Genomic DNA, 21,491 nt, shown 5'->3' with positions numbered 1-21,491 from the left:
ATGACTTCAAATTAAATTGGACTGGCATAATGAGCACAAACAGCGCCAATACAGTCCCTGCCAAACCAATGCTGCGGACAACGTACTGGCAAACTGGAAACCGGGCAACCGAAAGAAAATAATAAAAAAACAACAAAACAAACGATGTGTTTGACATATGATTAAAACGAATTGTACTTATTATATTTATATTTATGTTATAATTGTTATTCCTGTTTCCGTGTGTGTTATAGTACTTTTTTATTGCTGTAAAGATTAATTTTAAAGAACGGATCGAATAATTTGATATCTACCAATAATTTGACATCGTGAGAAAAGGTAACATCTTTGTTTCAGTTAATTTGATTTCGCATTATCTTTATTGATACCTTTATCTTTTATATAAATCACTGTTTTGATTTTTCCTTTATTAATTTTATGTAGTAATTAAAAAATCACCTCATCGCCCACAACATTGTACGTTTTTTTGGTAATATGGACATGAAATGATTAAAACATTTAGTTTTGATAGTGTCTTGTTATTGTTAGATATACGCTATACGCCCGCTTTAATATCTTCTCACGAATGGGTCGGCACGCCCGTTGCAATACCACGACCACTCAGAAGACAGGCGTGAAGTGGGAGCAATTCGGCGTTTCGTCTGATGAGTGTGGTGCTGGAGGCCCGTCTGTAGTCCCTTTTCCTTCCCACCCTTTTTCTTATAAGTAAAGGATGGAAAGGGAAATTGCATTTGACGCTGGAGGAGATGCATAGGAAGGGGAAATATCCTCTTGTGGGAAATTTCCTCCTCCGTCGATTAAGGGTAGACAATGCATCCACTTTTGCAAATGTTTAAGGGCAGTGGTCACTTCCCCATTTAGGCCGATTCGGGTGGCTGCTTGCTCGTTTGCCACCTCATAGTATAAAAAGAAAAGATGTATTATGATTTCTTTTTTCTAGGTTGTCTTTTGTCTACAACTAAGCAAGTTAAGATAATGACTTCAATTTTTGAGAATCCCGGGTAAGCTTTTTATTGTTTATCTAAAAATTAAAACAATAACCAACTTTTTATTAGTTAAATTAACAATCTATATCTAGACTAGTCTGTCTATGTACTAATATTATAAAGACCATAGATTTGTATTTTTGTATACTGAAATAACTCAAAAACTTCAAAATTTCTATCACCATTAGATATGTAATTTATCTGTGAGTAACATGGGCTAAGTCTTTTATTCAATTTTTATTTCATGGGGACAAACAGCTAGTTTTAAATTAATTAATTTATTATATTTGTATTGTAAATATGAACTTCTAAGTAATCATAATTATGTACAAGTTCTGTTAAATCCGAAGCTTGTATAAATTTAATAAAATTTAGGTATGGCTTACTTATTACCTATTACTGCAATTAAATTAAGTAACCCATAAGAAACCACACCCTTATACTTCAAAATTAATTGAGGAAATTTATAATTACTATACATGCTTTTTAGAAATTTTAGAGTATAAGAGATTGGTAATTTTTTCTTGTCATAAATATATATCAGCTTAAGACTATCCACATAAAGTTATTAAAAAAATTAGTGAGTAGGTCAAGTCTTCGGGACATATTTAACATTTTATCCCAATTTCACCAAGATCCATTAAGCTATTTTGAAAATACAAAGTAAAAAACATCCATCCATCGAAACTATCACCTTTATATACATACTAGCTTTCACCCGCGACGCTGTCTGCGTAGAATTAAAAAAAAACAAATAAGTAGCTTTTGTGTTCTTCAAGGATATACTTTACATTGATTCCAAACTTCATAGAGGCCCCTTCAGCCGTTTAGGTTATCTAACAAACATCCATCCATCTAAACTTTCGCATTTTTAATATTAAGTAAGATGAAATATGATAGGAATACAAACAAAGTACAGTTTCTAAAAACATTTAATAAAACATTTAAAGCTATAATTTTCAATGAGTAAATGTACCAAGAAACACTATCACATCTTGATGAAGAATGGTAAAGAGGAACGGGTGGTCAACAATAAAGTCCATTGGCGGAGGGGACTTATACCTTGTAGACAAAGGAACAATTACAGCCCCTGTGAAATGTAAGAAATATAGGTTACATGACATTTAATTAGAAACCAATGTTTTTATAGACCTACAAGGAAATAATTTTTCTATATAATTCTGGAAATAATTTAGATTAGTTTGACAATTCATTTCAAGTTTAGTAGGGACGGGTTGTGTAAATTCAGTCATGTATCATATCGATATTCTATTTTTTTTCTTATAGAAGTAGGAATCGATAGATTTATAGTCATAACTTATGAAATAAAAAAAACACTTTTCAAATTAATAATGACCATAACAAATAATGAGAGTAAGTAAATATTTATTGCTAATACAGCCGTACGTAATCGAATTGGATTTCGCTATTATTTCTGTCATCCCTAAATTCTCTACACTATAATCAATACTAGAATTGTCCACTAAATTGGTTAATAAGAAAATAATAGTTTTAGTTGAGTTCGATGATTATTTAAGCCGAATATCGATAGTGCAAAATTGTTAGCTATGCGTGTTTGTTTCGTCACTACGATACCTGTCACCGACCGATACCGATACCGATTAAGCATGGCATTTGCCTTCATACAAATTGAATTCGATACCTCATATGCGTCATTTATCAAACTAATCTATCTTATTTAGACAAACTATAATTAGTTGAATGTCAAGATGATAGCTTTATAATTTGACAGGTTTACGTATGAACCTTTGCGGCTTTTTTGTGCTTTTTTGATGTTATTAAAAAAACATGCTAGAGTTAGGACTTGCTGGTAACCCCAAATGCTCATAGACCCTAACATGTTCTGTTTCACGGGCCAATCATGCTGTCTCATTTCCCATTGTAAATCCGCCAGAGGCGGGATGGTTTTCACCCGAAAGAAATAATTTACAATGAAAAATAAGCTTGGATTGTTGCTTTATGATTTTATACAAATTAAATTAAATGCAGTCTTTTAAACATTTTGTATCTATTTTTAATTAGATGATTCGATTCTCAAATGCGATTGAGGAAGAAACGCCACTGATCCCTACCCCGGTTTGAATATAAACTATTACCATATTTACTTGAATTGAATAAAGGATATGTGTAAAGTTAAAATTAAAACATCAGGTGTTTACAATTAATTTATTTGTAATACAAATTTGGGAGCAATTTTCTTGATACAAATTCTAATCAACACACATAACTCAATGTGTGTTTGTGCCAAGAAATAGAGTCACATCTTTATGTAGAATGGCAAATAGGAATGGGTGATCAACAATGAAGTCCATTGGCGGTGGGGGTCTTGAGATGAAGGACAATTTTACAGCTGTATAGCCTGAGAAATTAATAAGCTATCGGTAATTTATCTGAACTGACCCCACTCATAATCACTAAATGATAATATAGGCAGTCCCTAAAAAATTCAATGACTGAGTCGGACAATTAATAGTTGATTGTTAAACAAACTAGTGTATAAAAGCTGATAGGAATAAAAGCGTTATTAACCAGTTGTGCGATGGTTTAGTCAAAAGTGTGCGCGCGCTCGAAACCAGCCAATCCTCGGCTCATAGTCGTAAACTCTCGGAAATACTAAATATTTTGAAGTTGTTGCCCAGGTTATATGATTTAGTATTAAATTATGAAAGTGGCGTAAATGTATCTTACCAGTGAATGCGCCCGCTTTAGCACCTTCTTCGTCAACATTTACTGCGGCTTCTTGGAATATTTTTGATATGGCAACACTGCGCTCCTTCACTATGCCATGGGCTCCCCCCGAAAATATACCTTTTACCCCTAACTGTAAAAAAAAAACAAATCTTTAAAACACCTTACATTGAAGTAACTATTGTTGTAAGCAGTAGTAACTTACTAAATAGAAACACCTCATACCTTTGGTAATATTTGAGTGAAATCAAGACTACTTTTGATATCGAATTTTGGTAAATACAAATTGACCTTCCTTCTCGCGGGACTCAAAGCGAACACATTATCAAGTAGTCCCTTTTGTGCCACCTTCTCCAAGACCTCCGGGAGACCATCCACTTCGTTCGGCAAGATCACCACCATGCGGAAACCGGGTTCCTGGTATGGCAATTCTATCATCTGTGAAGAAATTCAAAGGTGCGTGAAGTCTACGTGAAATCTACCATAGAAAAAAGCTTTAATAGTGATTTAGCTTACTTTAGCTCCGAGCTCGTCATCCGCGTTAAAGAAGAGGGATTTCTTGAGGTGCATCATCCGTTTCTTAACAGTTAAAGTCCTGTTGACGTGGAAGTCCTTGTCCTCAGTCAACGAAGCTTGGAAAGGAACATGCCAGTGACCCTGAATTTTTAAAGTGTTATTATAACTCGTAAAGGTCTTTAACGATATCAAGAGTGTGCTGGGTTCCTAACGTTTTGCTGATGGAAGTAATTAATTTTTGTATATTCAAATCATACTTTATACTAATATTATAAATGCGAAAGTTTAGAGGGATGGATGGATGGATGTTTGTTAGAGTTTGTAGCCTAAACGTCTGAACGGATTTCGATGAAATATGGCATAGACGTAGAGGATAGTCTGGAAGAACATATAGGCTACTCAGCTTTGTTTTTTAATTCCACGCGAACATTAATAAAAGTAATGCCATAGCGGGCATACGAAATGAGATTTTGTAGAGGATTTTTACCCTAAGGAAGGTCGGCTCAGTATGTACTGCTCTTCCCTACACTTATATCGGTTGTCATATCTGAACTCACTCCCTTATTCTCTTTCACATTTCAATCCATACTTTCTTCGGTCTTCCTCTACCTTTGTGTTGTAGCCTTCCAAATTCCTTCTTAATACTTTCCTGTTTGATCGTCGTATGTATGATTATACCAAGCATCAAGGCCTGTTCTTTCATTGTATGCCAGTCTTATAGCTTTATTATAAACTCTTATTAAACGATTTCTCCACTTTACACAAAAGCAAAAGTGTCACGTTGAATCTTACCTTGAAATATATCACGTTGAATAGTGCCACCAATGCGTCTTTGTCTAAAGATGATTTCGACACGGGGTCTTTGATGAGGCCTTTTAATTTTTCATTCGCCTGCAAAACATACATTTTTAAAGCAGAGATAAAGTGATGCAATGTTATTATCAATTTTTAATAATTGCAGGTCAAAAGAAGTTTATAAACATTTACTTATAGTGCAAAGTTATTTTGTTATAAAAGTTTATCAGTGTACATGTTTTTTGAACACAAATATTGTATTTATCATATTTACTGAGTGTTGCTATCGGCCATTGTATTATTTCACTCGATGTTCTCGTGCGGTATGAAAAACCTTTATTTTATTGTTTACGTTTGTGATCATTTTCTATTGCTAATTTCAAAATTTAAATGCTCAATAACAAGGACCTTAGACAATGGATAACAACGACCGTTACCATGGTAACTTTGCTTTGATGCTATTAGCTTGTAGTTTTGTCCTTTTCCCGCATGAGGTGTTTTTTAAAATTATTTTCTCCCTAAGTTTAATAACGAGAAACCCTAAAGCGTATCGTAATTGTACGTACGTATTCCTTTTCTTAAAAATATGATATTCATAAATATACTTTGATTGCTGACATCCTACGTAACTAATAAGTGTGTGTTTACGCTTTATTTTATTACTATAGATAGATATAGATTTCTACTGCACTATCTGTGGAAACAAAAAATCAATATGAAGTTACATTACTTTTTAGCTTCCTATTTCCTATTCTAAGGGTAGTGATCTCTGTTACCGAAACAAGATGGCCGTTTACTAGGTATTATAAAAAACACTAGCCTAAGCCTACTTACCCATTGGTTAATAATATGCGCTGCGTTGTCTACGTTGTGGAAGTTGATAGAGGCCACCTCGGTGTTGTAGGTGGTCGCTGTTCTGAAGAACTCATCATTCAGACCGCACCCTGAGGCCACGTAGATCTTGTTGGCCAGAGATAGGTAGCTGGAGTTGATTGAAGCGTACTCCTTGCTTAGACCACTGTAGCTGTCCAACATCTATCAAATTTTATTTGGTTAAAACAACGGAAGGTAATGTTATATAGTAAAATTGAGCGCCAATAGCCTAATGGTAAACCCCCCCTGGTTTCGGATCATGTGGTCGAGGGTTTGATTCCCGCCATTCGACTATTGGTGTAAAACAATTCGATTACGTACGGCTGTGGTATAATTAATTATTTATTTACTATCATTATTTGTTATGGTCATTATTAATTTGAGAAAACAGTGTTTTTCTTTTATTTCATAAGTTATAACTATAAATCTATCGATTCCAACTTCTATAAGAATAAAAATCGAAAATCGATAAGATTCCTGACTGATTACACAACCCATCCCTACTAAATTTGAAATGAAATGTCAAACTAATCTAAATTATTTAGACACACTATATGATTGAACTTTTGCTAATCTGCTAATGCTAATGTTTATTATGTATATTCGAAAGGAAGGATGGATGTTTGTTACTTTTTGACGGACAGTCACAACGGCCTGCAATAAAATTTGCCACCGATATAGAACACAGTCTGGAAGAACTTACTCAGTTTTATTTTTAAAGTCGGTGTGGGCGACGTTGCTGGTAAAAGTTAGATAAAATTTATACAATATACTAACTGTTACTGGCGACTTCGTCCGCGTGAAATTATTAAAAAGTAGGAAAATGTACCCTGTGTTACTCACTGATAACATAGCTTTTTAATGGTGTATTGTTCAAATCGGCCCAGTAGTTTTGAGTTATATCAGTATATAGACAAAACCAAAAATACAAATCATCCGTCTTTACAATATTAGTGTAGATATAACTTGGTATGCGTTAACGTAAAACAGTAATTTACTATATACGGTTAACATGTTAAAACGTAGTTTTGATTTGGATCGATTTATCGTGAGGTTTAAGATAAAAAGGTAATATAGAAACATACAGACGTTTTGAGAACCATCTCTTATTTGTAGATAGTTAAAAACTATAAATATTTTTAACGGTTTTCCCATTTACTTACCAAAGATTTTTATAAGAGAAAATGTAAAATTATTTGTCTTTCTGAACGGAAAGTAAGAATTAATATTTGTTACCTCCTTGTAGTCGGTCACGTGAAGTAGTTGTGTAATTTCATCCCTCGTTTTACCTTGGGTGCCGGAAGAGTATAGCGATAAAAGCAATAACACCCCCAAGGGTGAAGTAACCACGTTCGTATTTTCCGATGACAGGTAAGCTTCCTGTAAACATGTAAATAAACTATCAACTGATAATAATCAATAGAAATTAAACTTAATGCTATTTAAAATTTCGTATTCGGCGCTCGAAGACAACGCCATCTGTTCTTTTGTTTTGAAATTAATAATTTCACTTACCCTTAAAAGTTTAACGGATGCTTTGTCGATGTTATCCCCTAAGGCAGTTCTAGAATATTCGTGGTCTAAAAACGAATCCACAGAACTGGCCATCGTGACTGCAATGTAGGTCAACAAAAAATATTAATTTATTGGACGACTTCTTTTTTTTTTTTCATTAATTAGCAAAGGTTTAATTTTTGTTCTGCTTTATAAATGTATAAATTTAATTTAATTAACAATATAATATCCTACGCACATAATAAGAGTGAATATTTAATTTGTCATTTTTTCAGCAAAAATAATTTTTATATTAGTTTATTCACTTACCCAAAAGCGAGAGAATCAACCATTCCATATTGAGTGTATCTACTGCACCACTGCAACTCTCTGCGATTGGCCTGGCCTTTAAGTAATCGTTTATTTAACTTTTCTTATCTGAATTATTGTTGACATTTGGAGAAATCGCGGTCTGACGAGAGACGATCGCGCGGCCGGCTCCTCGTGTCGTTCTACAGTTGGCTCATTAACGGTTTTTTCGTTCACCATTCCTGTAGGAATAAATGGGTACAAAGATCAACCGGGTTATTGTGCATGTATATTAAACAATTGTCATCAATTCACAACAATCTACTTCAAAATTTCCGTTAATTCAAGGTGGGTTTAGCAGTGCGATCATCTACACTTTGAAATGTCATTGTGACATACATAGCTTTGCATAGCAAAAGTCAACAATTGTAATAAATGTACGGATTTGTGTGTTCCTTTTTAGATTTGAGATGCGGGACCTAGTGCAGCGCGGCAACACGCTGCAGGCCACGTTAATCGTCACTAACTGCAATAAAGAGTTCCAAACGAAGAGCAGCTCCGTGATGACAATCAACGGCGCCGCCAAATTCCAGGTGGTGCTCATCGTATCCTGTAATCAACACATCTATTACAACCTTATCTTTATAAGATTCTATAAAGTCCGCAAAGACGACGACCTCATGTACACAATCACCTTGTCCAGCAGTTACTTGCAGATTGAAAACAAAATATTTCACGCCGACGACGGAACCTGGCATCTCATAAAAGAAATTAAAGCAAGGCAGTATAGTTTCGATATAAATGTTGTGATGAACATAGTGGCGTGCAGCACGTTCGCCGCGCTGTACGACGACGAGGATCTTATGGACTTCGAGCTACGCGGCGAGGACGGGGCCGTGCGCGTGCACCGCGCCGTGCTGGCCGCCTGCAGCCCCGTGCTGCGCCGCATGCTCAGCGGCGGCTGGCGCGAGACCACCGAGGGACACGTGGACGTCCCTGGCACATCCATGAAGACACTCCAAGACTTTAAGAGCTACATATACAAACACATTCTGCCTGACGCTGGCCTGGAGCCCATTCTGTTACTGGCCTCGTATTATATGATGCCGGGACTGGAACAGATGTGCGTGAACCGGTTGGTGGGCTCGCTGGTTGCGGAGAACGCGTGCGAGTTGTTGCACTTCGCGGCCAAGCACCGCCTCACGCGGCTACTGCTCGCCGTCCTGGACTACGTGCAGAGGGGGGTCATTAGCGTCGACGACATACGCAAACACTCCATGCGCACCACACGCCCGTAAGTGCATTGCTAATTACCACTTTGCAATCCCTAATATTACACCACGTACCACGATTTTGCGGCCAGCGCTTCTCAACTAGCCCCTATCTTGCAACTGGACATGTATTGCTTGCTTAATATTAGTATATTATATTTGTGTCTTGTTGTAATAATGCTTGCGCTCCCGCAACTTGGTCTGTTGAGCGCTGTTGGTAATTTCCAGGCGCTTAGTGGTCAATAAGCAGACCAGTGTTCAGTTCCATTCATTTTATTACAAGTCGTAACTTATAATCTTTAAAAAATTGAAGCAAACTTCTGCTTTACACCGTCGCTATATTCGAATTATGTAAAACAAGTGTGTGTAATTTAAATAGAATGTAATTGATCGATAGATGTGATGGCGCAGAGGCTGGAGTAAGTAGCTCGACTGACATCGCTGCTCCAGCAAGCCAGTGCAGATCCGATGTGAACCCGATGGCCGTGCCCACATCTACTGACAATGTTTAATAGTAAATGTAGTAAACCAACAATTACGCTGGAATCTGTAAGCTTAGCTTAATAAAAAGTTGTCGTCGTTTGGCATTTCCCCGCCACTTTTAAATTGGGCGTGGCCGGCGCCATCTCTGATTTGTTGACGCAAAAAATATGTCCTTCATAAAGAGTTTTAAGTTTCGTTTTTACTTAAGACAGGTATTTATATATTGTTTTAAAAAAAAAAAGTTAATTTCTTAATATTGCACGTCTTCAGAGAAGATTGTGGTTAAAACACTTTTATCCTAGAAAAACAGATTTGTATTAAATATTGTGTACTTAGTACAATTTTTATTATAAGAGTTAAGAATATTACAATAATAAGGAGATCAGTTATAATTGCGAGGTGATTCTCTGATATTTAAGACTGATTCATCACTCGTGCTTCATTTGTTAGACAACTTGTACATGATTCTATTTTCCACGAAAAATTGTAAGAAATTTGTAGCCTTTTCTGTCTTATGTTAAAAAAATAAGCTCCTGTAAGGAAATTTTAAGTTAGTATTTGGTTATATTTAAACCAGAAAGTGTTAAGAATGAATGTGGATGGCTACAAAAGAAGAGGAAGACCGAAGAAAGTATGGATGGATTGTGTGAAAGAGGATATGCTTAAGAAAGGAGTGGATTCAGATATGACGGCTGATAGAGATGTATGGAAGAGCAGCACATACTGTGCTGACCCTCCGTAAGGGATAAGGGCTATTTGATGATGATTTGGTTACATTTAAATAGGAACCCATCTCTAGTGAACTAGATAAGACTTGTCATTTAATAATCTAAATTTTTTATAATAATAAAATTAGGCCATTTATATGATCCAGTGCCAATATGTCTTCTATGTTTTATTGTTTATATAGAGATAAATTTTTAATTTGTGTTAGTCTGCAATATAAAAGAATTATTCTATCTTTGTTTTATACAGGCTGTCCCGTAATTTTGGATAATCCTGAAACCCCCAATATTTTATGTCAGAGACGAGAACAAAAAAAAAATTACATTTCGCTATCGTAAAATAACCCGAATGCTTGAATGTCAACACATAAAAAAACAATTTAAAAGGTATTGAAATGTGTAATATTGAAACTTAACACAAGCAATGTTTATATTACTCTGTATTAATCGAAAAATTTGAGAATTACATAGACTTGGCATAGTGAACAAAAATTTTTCACCGGTACTTTCTCCGAACGGTACTATATCGGATGTTACGTTAAGTACACCGCCTCGTGTCCTTGTATTGACATGTAATAATTTTTTTTTACAAAATTTTAATAAACTATCTTTTCTTATTAATTAAACTTAACAGTGTATTTTATAACTATTGGCAATTTAATTATTAGTGAGATGATGTGAAAAATGCCTCAAGTGAATTGACAACTATGCCTCTTCTATATATTTCCTAAATCTTTTTGCTAACCGCAAAATTTTTGTTAACGGTGATAGTGCCCGCATTAACATCTTAGCACTGCAGGGCCGGTACGCCGGGTGTAATACCACGACCACACAGAAGACAGGCGTCAAATGGAAGCAATTCCGTGTTTTGTCTGATGTGTGGTACCGGAGGCCTAATTTTAGTCTCTTTCTCTTTACCACCCTTTTCTTATAAGAGGATGGGAAGAGGAAGGGGATTTGTCGGTGGAGGATATGCATAGGAAGGGGAAATATCCTCTTTATGTGCGTCTTCTCCTCCGTCGGATAAGGGTAGGCAACGCATCTGCAATTGCGGTTGTATATGGGCAGCGGTTGCTTTGCCATTTTGGCGGATTGAGGTGGCCGCTTGCTCGTTTGCCACCTTATGGTATAAAAAAAAACAAAGCTTCCGTAAGCTAAAAATGCTACTAATATTCGGATGGCCAGATTGACCGCATCTATTAGAATAAATTGTTTAAAAAGAATGATAGTTGTGGTGATTAAGGGATTATTAATTACCTGACATCCTGTATACCTCATCTAATAACATAGGGTAGGCTTTATATTGGAGGTATACGTATATGATTGTTACAAATATGCATATATTATTAATTCTGTTTTTATTTGCAAAGAATACCAAATCTATCTCATAATTTAGATGTTAGAGTTTGTAGTTTAAACTATGAACGGATTTCAATCTTCGGACCAGAAAAAAACACACAGACGAATTAAGTACCTCCTTCTTTTGGGAAGTCGGTCAAAAAACACATGGCCTTCTTACTTTTCATTATTTTAATTTCACGCGGACAAAGTCGCGGGCAAAAGCTAGCCTAGTATATATATAAAAAAGGAAAATTGGACTAATCTACCTAAACTATTAACAAAAATTTCTATAAAGGTCACACTCATCGACAGATACCGATATCGATAATTTGTGTGAAATCCATATTTATTTTGTTCTTGATATATTGGCACTATGTGTCATGAATATGACGTTTGCGGCTTCATGTTAGCAAGATTATTTTCGACTTTTCACTCCCGTCCATACTAGCTGTTGCTTGCGACTTCGCCCGCGTGTACTTAAAAAAAATGTAGCCTCTGTTACTCACAGATAAATTACCATTCTAACGGTGAAAGAATTTTTAAAATCGGCCCAGTAGTGTTTGAGTTATTTCAATACATACAAAAATACTAATCTTTCCTTTTTATGAACGTTATATATACAGTATAGATTACGCTATTATGTAAGGCACTCCCGTCGCTTAAACGTAGTGATATTCTTTGCCCGTCTGACCCGGTAGCATACGCACTAAATTGAAATACAGACAGTCCTCGATTTATGTCGTTTCAAGTTACGTCGAAAATAAAAATAAAACACTTTTTTTGACCAAAAAAAAATTAGACGAATACAACTTACAAAACATATTAAATAAAAAACATATTATTAACAAAACATATTACTGAAATAAAAATTCTTGGCCAAAAGGAGAAGGCTCAGGTGATGCGGCCTCCAGTTTGTCACTAAAGACCGCGCTGGTTTTCAGCCTCCATAAGTCATTTGTTTCAATTTCCGGCTTAGGAAATTTTGAGAAAAGTTTTAACGTTAGTAAAAAATGTGTGCAGCCTATCAGTGTTACCAAGAAATGATAGCGAGAAAGAATGGAAGCAATCTAGAATTGATAAGTTTCTTTCAACTACAAGTTTAATTTGTTATTTCTTATTACATATGTATTTTGATTTTAAAAAGTTTTATAACTATTATTAAAATTAATAACCCACAAATACCAAAAATAACTAGCTATTTCATAAGTACATATACATTTTTTTAAGAACTTTGTTATAATGTAAATGCAGTTATTTTGAATCCGTGTGGAACCTAACCCTTGTATTTTACATGTAAACATATAAAAAAATATGTCTCGATTTCCGTCGCGTATTTCGAGAACCTAACATTCCGTAAGTACGAGGACTGCCTGTACCTCATTACCGACAACTTGTCATTTCTTAGACTGCCATGACAATATTCATATATTTTTTCATGGTCTGAATAGGATAAGGAGAAAGTTGAGTCTGACTGAAAAGATTGTTGTAACCTCTCACGTTATAGTAGTTATTTAATTTTGTTTTCCTCTCTACAATTAGAATAATTGTTTTGTTATTTTCTAAATAAATGTAATAACTTTTGATATAAATCTTTGTTTTAATAATTCTCTGGAAATGTTTTAGCTTAGCCAATAAGAAATAAGATATTGTTAATAAAAAAGAAAAAAAAAACAATAGTTTTTTTATAATGTTTTATTAAGTTCTAATAACCTTTTAAATTACTAATTTATTTTTCTTAAATACTAATACGAAAACGAGAAACAGTTTTCTTATCCCAGAGTGTTTTACAGCAATCTGTTAATGCAGGTTTCACATAACCAGCGAACTCTGCGTACGGCATTCTCATCTACACTATTATAATAAAGCGTAAACACACATTTCTTTGTTGCCTAAGATGTCAGCAATTACAGCATATTTTTGAATAATTACACATTTGATAAAAAGCCCTGCACTAAGGACACGCTTTGGCTATATATTTTCACGCCATTAAACTTGAGGAGTAAATATTTTGGATAAAAACCCTAATGTAGGAAAAAGACCATAAATTGCTGCCAACATCAAGAAAGTAAGATTGACATGGTTTGTCATGTTATGTCAGTTTGACATTTGCTATTGATAATTTGACAAATGTAAACAATAAAATAATTTTTTTTTAATTTCATGCGGATGAAGCCGCACGGGAACAGCTAGTTACTTATAACGGGTATGGGCAACCTTTGACATGTTGAGGGCCAAACTTTAGCGTGCAAATACTTTCGAAAGCTGTAACATCAAAGGATTTGGTGTTTGCCGCCTCACTCACTCTCTGAATAAAAGTACCTAATGTTTTTAAATGTTTTTTTTTTTCAAAATGCCTCGTGAGCTGTATCATATCTTACTGTGCTTGTTGCACATATATGTCAGATAGAACTAAAATGCTACATTGGAATGTCTAAAGTTTTTACATGTTAAAATATCAGTATATAGTTGTACCTTCAGTTTCAACTAAAAAGTCGGTTCACTTATTTAAATAATAGTTATAGTGTGTCTAAATAATTTAGATTAGTTTGATAAATGACGCATATGAAGTACCGAATTTAATTTTTATGAAGTCATATGCCATACTTAATAGAGGTATCGTAGTGACGAAACAAACACGCAGCGAACAATTATAAACTATCGATATTCCGTTTAAATAATTATCGAACTCAACTAAAATTATTATTTTCTTATTAATTAATTTAGTGGAAAATTCTAGTATTGATTATAGTGTAGAGAATTTAGCGATGACAGAAACAATAGCGAAATCCAATTCGATTACGTACGGCTGTGGTAGTAATAAACATTTATTTACTCTCATTATTTGTTACGGTCGTTATTCATTTGAGAAGTGTTTTTTTTTTTTTATTTCATTAGTTATAACTATAAATCTATAGATTCCAACTTCTATAATAAAAATCGAAAATCGATAAGATTCATCACTGATTTTACACAACCCATCCCTACTAAATTTTAAATGAATTGTCAAACTAATTTAAATTATTTAGACAAACTATAAACAGTGTATTTAATGACAACTATTGGTAATTTAAATAAAATTAATTATGACATGTGGGTTTGAGGATGTCTCACACGGCCTAAGTATTTTTGAAACCGAAGGCCTATAGGAGTTTATAAGTTTACATTTACGTGTAGCTGATTGTACAGTCCGATTGTTCAGTTAAAACTGAGGTGTGTGTTAAAAGTACCGTATAAGCAATGTTTTCATTTCTACCACAACGCTTGTACTTGTCTGTTACATTGCCACTTTTATAAAAATCCTCAAATTTTTTTAATTACACAATATTGTAAGCGAGTTACGATAATTCAGCAATATATAACCTATAAATAAATAAACATCGAAATAAAATCTTAAAGCTTAAACTAAATAAATGAAGCATCAAAAGTGGCAAATTTTTACCTTAAAAACTAGAATTTAAAATATTAGTGTACACATAAAAAATATTTTTATTATAGTTGGGTGGTTTATACACAGAAGGAAAGTAGAAACACTTCAGATGAAACATAAACTTTTACTAGTGTCCAAAAAAAATAAAGTAGAATTTGACGTATCTATATTTTCTCCAAAAGAATCAAATATGTGTACAGTCAGCTTCATAAATGTACATAACATTTAGAGCGCGCACACTTTCGACTAAACTATACAATTGTTTCGTCTCGCTTTTATTCCTATGATCTTATAAGGAGGTACACACTACTCGATTTTTAGTTGTGCAACTAAACAGTTGAAGGCTGCGAAACAATCGCATAACAATAGGCAATATGCATATGACGCCAAATTGTACCAAACTTTTCTTAAGTATACTTTATTATTATAAAAACATTCCTACGAAGATTTTTTTAAATGTAATGAGACTTAGTAGCAAAATTTAATCATTAAAAAGTGTCTTTTTTAAAATTCCCTCGCTAAGTTCTAAAACGCACAACATTAGTGGAAGCAAGTGGCTTATCTAATATGGCGTCGCTGTGTTGTCAATACACAGTTCATTTACTTTAGTTTATATATAAATACACTCTTGAAGTATTTTACTGTAAACACGATATCAAAACCAACTTTAAAATAAAAAAAATAATGAATAGAATTATTAATTAGCACTTATTTGTACCAGGAATAATAAAAATGAATCGATTTTTGACTTTTTGACCTTGAGAAGCAATGAGATACTTTGTTTTTTACAACGAAGTGACATCTGAGCGTATGTTATGAATGGAATATGACGATTGACGTCAATTGTCTATTGACAACTCAGGTTACGTTTTAGTCGCTCGAAAATGGTCGTAATTTTATTTTATTATTAAATATTTTCGCGTCAATTTTTTTTTCTGGTTATTTCATAACAAGTAGAATCGTTTAAAAAAATGCATATTCCCTGTTGTGCGATAGACTTTAAAATCTTTTATACGCCTTCGGTATATAAAATCGCATATTCGTGAATAATCTGGCTACGTCTACAAACAACAGTCTACAAACGAATTTTTAAAAAAGCTACAAGTTTAATTAAGTCTAGTAAATGTACATGTAGCTGACTGTACAAATATCAATTTCATACAGTAATCGATTCTATTAAAATGTACTTTCATTTTCACTAATACTCTAGATGTATTTAGAAATAAAAAGGGAAGTGTTAACGACAGAGAAGGGGACAGATAGATTTCCCCTTCTCTACCATCATCTACCAATTTTTTATGAGAAATTCACCATTAATATGTACTACTTTCGGTTTACATCATTTTTAATTAGTTTTATAGATGACGTTGGTGACTATTTTGAAAAGTGGTTCTTTGGCGGTGGTTTTCTGTCGGAAGAGTTGTGCCTGCTGGTACCTGCAGTCGCCGGAGCCGCCGCTCAGCTCGCACGTCACCACCGCACATTTAAATTGACGCGAAAACTTTATCCCACCGTCTGCAACCACAGACAATTCACTTTTTTATCTTACTAATATTATAAATGCGAAAGTTTAGATTGATGGATGTTTGTTAGAGATTGTAGCCTATACGGCTGAACGGATTTCGATGAAATTTGGTATAGACGTAGAGGATAGTCTGGAAAAACACATAGGCTACTTGCTTTTGTTTTTTTTTTAATTCCAAGCGGATGGAGTCGCGGGCGGGAGCTAGTAATAATAATAATAATATAATTATAACAACTCGATTAACTTCAACACTCAAATTACCGATACCCGTCAGTATGACGCGCTATTCCATAATCTTTCTGAATGACATTGACAGCTGTCGTAGGGACGGACGCTGCGATGTCTAGTGTTGCGCCGATTTCTTAAGTATCGATGTTTTCCGATTTTAGAATTTCCATGCGGTTTCATCCGCATGAAATTATAAAACTATATTTTATTGTATAAATTAAATAAATGATGCATTTATACATCAGTCTTTTCTTCCTTACCCAATAGACTATTTGGGAAAAAAAAATTTTTTTCCTCTTAATGAATGTCAAATTTACTACCAATTATGGTTTTTAAAAAGAAAAAGTCGTGCTTTTAAGGATTAAAGAACGAAGGCCTTTGCCATTGGCTGTCACTATGGCAATGTTGATTCTTTGCTGCTATTGGCTTGTAGTTTTTGTCCCTTTGTACTGTCTTGTAGGGATTGAACTAACCGACACTGAAGTATTGCGGTGGGTCGTTGTCGATCTGCACGGAGCCGCGCACCACACCATCGTCGAAGGTGGTAGAGAACGCCACCACTATCAGGTCCTCCATCACCAGGTCGTCGTACTCCACCTCCAGCTTCCATGATATCTGACCCTTCTCCTCGCGCTCTGATAAACATTTCTTCTATACTAATATTATAAAGAGGATGGATTTCTATTTTATATGTATTGAAATGACTCAAAAACTACTGGGGGCGATTTAAAAAAATCTTACACTATTAAAAGTTATCGCTGAGTAACGCTATATACTAATGTAGTAACGCTACATTTCACGTAAACCATCCAAACTCGAGTGAAACTTCTAATAAAACCACAGTATAAGTTAAGTATAATAATTACCCTTCCAAACTACCTATACCCATGTAATTCGTCGATTTTGTCCGGGTGAAAATAAAGAATAATAAAAACATAGCCTGTGTTATTCACAGATTAATTACCTTTCTAGTTCTTTAATTTTTAAATGGTCCTAGTAGTTAATACATATAAAAATACAAATTATTCCTCTTTATAGTATTATGAGCGTCGGTGGCTCAGTGGTTTGAACACTTGACTTGTATTCCACAGGTCTTGGGTTTGAATCCCGCCGCCGTGTACCAATGTGATTTTTGAATTTTCATATGTACATAATTTACCCGACGTTCTTACGGTTAGACATTACAGTAAGTTAAAATAGATGAACCTGCCTTTACACAGGGCCTTTAGGGAGGGATACAGAAAGGTAATATTTTCCAATGTACAAACGGAGAAACTGAGTTCCAACTTAAAAGCCAGAATCGTTTGACCATTTTGAAAAGAGACGCGGAACAAAACCAATACAAACGCAACTTAATAATGTATTTGTACAAAAAAAGTCGGATAGTTAGACGGATAGATTTTTGCACTCACTGTTACCTAATTAGTTATTTGGAGGAAGAGGCTTGCAGTTAACAAGGTAGTTTGTCCTAAAGTGGAATACTGCTTTCCGCGACTGCATCCCCAAAAAAATGACCCTGACTCCCCCTTATCTTTGTATACAGAAATAGAGTTAAGTACATACCATATCTCGCCAAGTAGACCTGCTTCCAGTCTTTCTCGACTTTCCTGAAGATGTGCTGGTTGTCGTAAGCACCTTCAAGGTAGGATTCGATGACGGTCTCTATTTTACCGTCGCAGAAGACGCGGTACTCGTCCGCGGCGGTATGGTAGTGTATGCTGTACGCGCCGGGCTTCACGAACTGGAAGCTGTGTCTGGGCACGCCCACCTCGCCGCGTTCGTCGCGCCACTCCAGCGCGCCCGACATGCGCCCGTTCTTCTCGTATTCACTCGGCTCCCTGATTAAACAACGCTATCAACATCGCCAGCGGACGCAGGGAGTACAAAATAGTAATAAATAGGAAGCAAGCAATTACAGCATATTTTTGATGCAATTACAGCAAATTTTTGAATAGCTCTTTTTTTAATAAAAAGCCCTACACTTACGCCACGCTTTAGGCAATATATTTTCACGTCATTAAACTTAGGGATAAATATTTTGGATAAAAAACCCTACTGTGGGAAAGAGACCATAAGTTGCTGAAAAAAATCAAGGAAACAAAATAGCCATACTTTGTCTTCATGTCATGTCATTTCGACATTTGCAATTGAATTTGACAAATGTAATCAATAAAACAATTTTCATAATTTCATGCGAATGAAGTATGAACAGCATAGTAAATAAAGTAATTTAAAATGCTAAGATACCAAAAATCTCGAGGGACCCATAGATAACTCAAAAACTAAACGGTTTTTCATTATAATTAAGACCACATAATAATAAACATTGTCTATGGAAAAAAAAACAATTTTACTAATCTTGATCATCGGCTGACGAGACCCATTTACGTTGATAGACACGGTGGTAAGGAAAGCAAAGGTAATAAAAAACAAATAGGAAAATCATACAGTAATCAAAACAACTATATTCACACTCTGTAAATGTATTTTTTGTTATACTGTTAACAAACCTTTCCTTCATAAGCTGCACGAGCTCCTTGAGAGTGCGCTTGGTGAGGTAGTCGACGCGCGCGGGCGACAGCTGCGCGTGGCGCGCGCCGCGCAGCGACATCATGTACCACACCAGGTCAGACTCCGCGCACAGCGTGCGGCGCCGCATCACCTGCCCGGCGCAACACCGCGCAACACACGCTCAACAGTGCAACTCATGTTCAACAATACAACTCACATTCAACAATACAACTCACATTCAACAATACAACTCACATTCAACAATACAACTCACATTCAACAATACAACTTAAATTAAACAATACAACTCTCATTCAACAATGCAACTCATGTTCAACAACTAAACTCACGCTCAATAACTCAACTCACCTCCAACAACACACTACATGTTTATCAACACACGTTCAACTATACACTTCACATTACAACACACACTCACACAATATGCAAATTTTGTGTCAGTGCGTACCTGCTTGTGCTTGATAGTGTACCGCCAGGTGACGTCCTGCAGGTCGTCACGCGACACCGCGATGACGTAGGCGAGGCGCGTGCCCCAGCCGCAGCTGTACACCAGCGGCGCGTCCACTATGCACTCGCACGGGTCCACGTGCAGCCACTTGTCCGCCGAATAATCGAAGACCTACACACCACCTCGCACTATGACAACGCTAGCTACTGGCCCCGACACCCGTTAACCATCATGCTTCCGTGACCAAGGAAACTACTTCTAAGGAATAGGAATAGGGCCAGGTGGAGTCAGTCCATTAGGGAGGATGCGAAAATTGTAACACAAGTATATAAATCCATTTAAGACAGTAAGGTTTCTCCAATCGTATAGGCAAAAACAACTTATAAGTATTTCATTAAAGTATCCTCTTTGGAAATAACAAACAGTTACTACTAGGTCCCCCTTGGTCATCGTATGACGAGGACCAAACACTAAAAGTGTAGGTCTTGTTTCTATCGGCTTAAAATTAGACCAATCTCTAAAGCGTCTTTGGCTGTTTGTTTAAAGAACGTGTCAGAGAGACAGTAAGTATAGTAAATACATAAAGTACAGGAAGCACAAAAAGTACAGTAAGTACGTAAAGTATAGTATATACAAAAAGTACAGTAAATAAATCAAGTATAGTAAATACAAAAAGTACAGTAAGTAAATAAAGTACAGTAAGTACAATTAGTACAGTTGTGTGTACCTCGACCCAGACATGGTCGTTGGTGTCAAAGACGTGTCGCGTGTCATATCCGAGCGCGCGGCAGAGCAGCGCGAAGCAGTTGGCCCACTCGCCGCAGCGGCCGCGGCGCGTGCGCAACAGACTGCGCACGTCGTTGTACCGCGGGAACAGCGTCTCGCGCTCGCAAATTGTGCATTTGAACACCTGATCAAGCAAACATGCATCAACAAGGCCTGACAAATTTGTGGTAGCAACAATGGTGACAGGTAGAGCGAAACAAATCATAATTGACATGCTAAAAAAGGCTAAAAAAGGGGATTCCCTGTCAAACTTTTTTTTTCTCAAACTGAACAAACAACAAAATCACTACTTTAGTTCTTGATATTTTTAAGATAGGGCTTTGCCTCTCAATGCCTCCCACTAGCTACAGACATGCGCACCAGTTAATTTTTGAAAAATAAAACTTACCAAATTGTAGTACATTTAGGGACTGTCCCACCACTGGCTGATAGAGGCTCAGATAGCTTAAAAATGACGTCACTTTCAGATAAGGGAACAAAATCCGATATCTCCATCACATATTTTACATGTTGGATTCTGATCAGACTATTTACAATTTGGTGAGACAGGCCCTAAATACAAATGAGTATGCTTTGTGTAAAATAAAAAAGTGGTGTGAGGTGCATTTGCTTTAATATCCCTCAAATGTTTGTTGTATCTTAAATTTATTTGCAATAACTTAACTTATATGTCAAAAATACCACAAAATCCTCGTCATATGTCGGACTGTAACTATTTTGCTTAGTTCAGAAAATTATTAGTAAATAATAAATACATTATTACAATAGTTAATACTATAAATAATTAATACATCATTTGATAGTCTAAATCATATTTTAACTAGCTGTTGCTCGCGATTTCGCCAGCGTGAAATTAAAAAAAGTTTATATTACTCACAGATAAATTACCGTTCTAACGATGAAAAAAATTTCAAAATTGGAACAGTAGATTTTGAGTTATTGAAAAATACAAATCAGCGGGGTTAGACAGTAAAAATCAAAAAACGAAACGTTCCATCGTTTCGTCTAAGCGATAGCGTCTCTCGTTTTCCCGAGAAAGCTAG

General features: G+C 35.4%; 3 protein-coding genes across 5 annotated transcripts in view; 1 reads left to right on the top strand and 2 right to left on the bottom strand.

The window, feature by feature from the left end:
* Positions 1-161: 161 nt before the first annotated feature.
* LOC106102366 lies at positions 162-10,083 on the top strand. 2 transcript variants are annotated; one of them, XM_013281814.1, is made up of 4 exons: positions 162-318; positions 941-1,001; positions 8,146-8,976; positions 9,351-10,083. In XM_013281814.1, exons 2-4 carry the CDS (start codon positions 976-978, stop codon positions 9,463-9,465), a joined length of 972 nt encoding a protein of 323 aa, XP_013137268.1. In that variant the 5' UTR covers positions 162-318; positions 941-975; the 3' UTR covers positions 9,466-10,083. The 2 variants fall into 2 exon arrangements, with proteins under 2 accessions (XP_013137268.1, XP_013137269.1); XM_013281815.1 differs by lacking the exons at positions 162-318; positions 941-1,001 and adding an exon at positions 7,880-8,030.
* LOC106102365 (antichymotrypsin-1-like) lies at positions 1,901-7,805 on the bottom strand. 2 transcript variants are annotated; one of them, XM_013281812.1, is made up of 9 exons: positions 7,704-7,805; positions 7,395-7,492; positions 7,116-7,259; positions 5,841-6,041; positions 5,004-5,102; positions 4,212-4,352; positions 3,921-4,133; positions 3,696-3,828; positions 1,901-2,076 (listed from the first exon to the last, which is right to left on the bottom strand). In XM_013281812.1, the coding sequence occupies exons 1-9, from the start codon at positions 7,729-7,731 to the stop codon at positions 1,946-1,948; spliced, it is 1,188 nt and encodes a 395-aa protein (XP_013137266.1). In that variant the 5' UTR covers positions 7,732-7,805; the 3' UTR covers positions 1,901-1,945. The 2 variants fall into 2 exon arrangements, with proteins under 2 accessions (XP_013137266.1, XP_013137267.1); XM_013281813.1 differs by lacking the exon at positions 1,901-2,076 and adding an exon at positions 3,160-3,366.
* Positions 10,084-15,866: 5,783 nt separating the features above from the next.
* The window catches only part of LOC106102363 (peptide-N(4)-(N-acetyl-beta-glucosaminyl)asparagine amidase), a 9,472-nt gene continuing 3,847 nt past the window's right edge, over positions 15,867-21,491 (bottom strand). The window contains exons 5-10 of the mRNA XM_013281808.1: positions 20,390-20,572; positions 19,663-19,833; positions 19,193-19,344; positions 18,246-18,520; positions 17,156-17,317; positions 15,867-16,444 (exon numbers count right to left, since the gene is read on the bottom strand). Of these exons, the coding sequence (XP_013137262.1) occupies positions 16,275-16,444; positions 17,156-17,317; positions 18,246-18,520; positions 19,193-19,344; positions 19,663-19,833; positions 20,390-20,572 (1,113 nt within the window). The 3' untranslated portion in view covers positions 15,867-16,274. The remainder of the gene's footprint in view (positions 16,445-17,155; positions 17,318-18,245; positions 18,521-19,192; positions 19,345-19,662; positions 19,834-20,389; positions 20,573-21,491) is intronic.

This window comes from Papilio polytes, unplaced genomic scaffold, assembly GCF_000836215.1.
Source record: "Papilio polytes unplaced genomic scaffold, Ppol_1.0 DF823923.1, whole genome shotgun sequence".
NCBI lineage: Eukaryota > Metazoa > Arthropoda > Insecta > Lepidoptera > Papilionidae > Papilio > Papilio polytes.
The sequence above is the reverse complement of the archived record's forward strand: the minus strand, read 5'-3'. Positions and strand labels throughout refer to the sequence as shown.

Bases quoted from the DNA above. Each gene is read 5' to 3' on its own strand.
- LOC106102366 (XM_013281814.1), top strand. From the start codon at position 976: ATGACTTCAATTTTTGAGAATCCCGG. The intron at 1,002-8,145 runs GTAAGCTTTTTA...GTTCCTTTTTAG, and splicing joins TCAATTTTTGAGAATCCCGG to ATTTGAGATGCGGGACCTAG. The intron at 8,977-9,350 runs GTAAGTGCATTG...ATTGATCGATAG, and splicing joins TCCATGCGCACCACACGCCC to ATGTGATGGCGCAGAGGCTG.
- LOC106102365 (XM_013281812.1), bottom strand. From the start codon at position 7,731: ATGGAATGGTTGATTCTCTCGCTTTTGG. The intron at 3,829-3,920 runs GTATGAGGTGTT...TTTTTTTTACAG, and splicing joins TCACTCAAATATTACCAAAG to TTAGGGGTAAAAGGTATATT. The intron at 2,077-3,695 runs GTAAGATACATT...TACATTTCACAG, and splicing joins TAAAGCGGGCGCATTCACTG to GGGCTGTAATTGTTCCTTTG.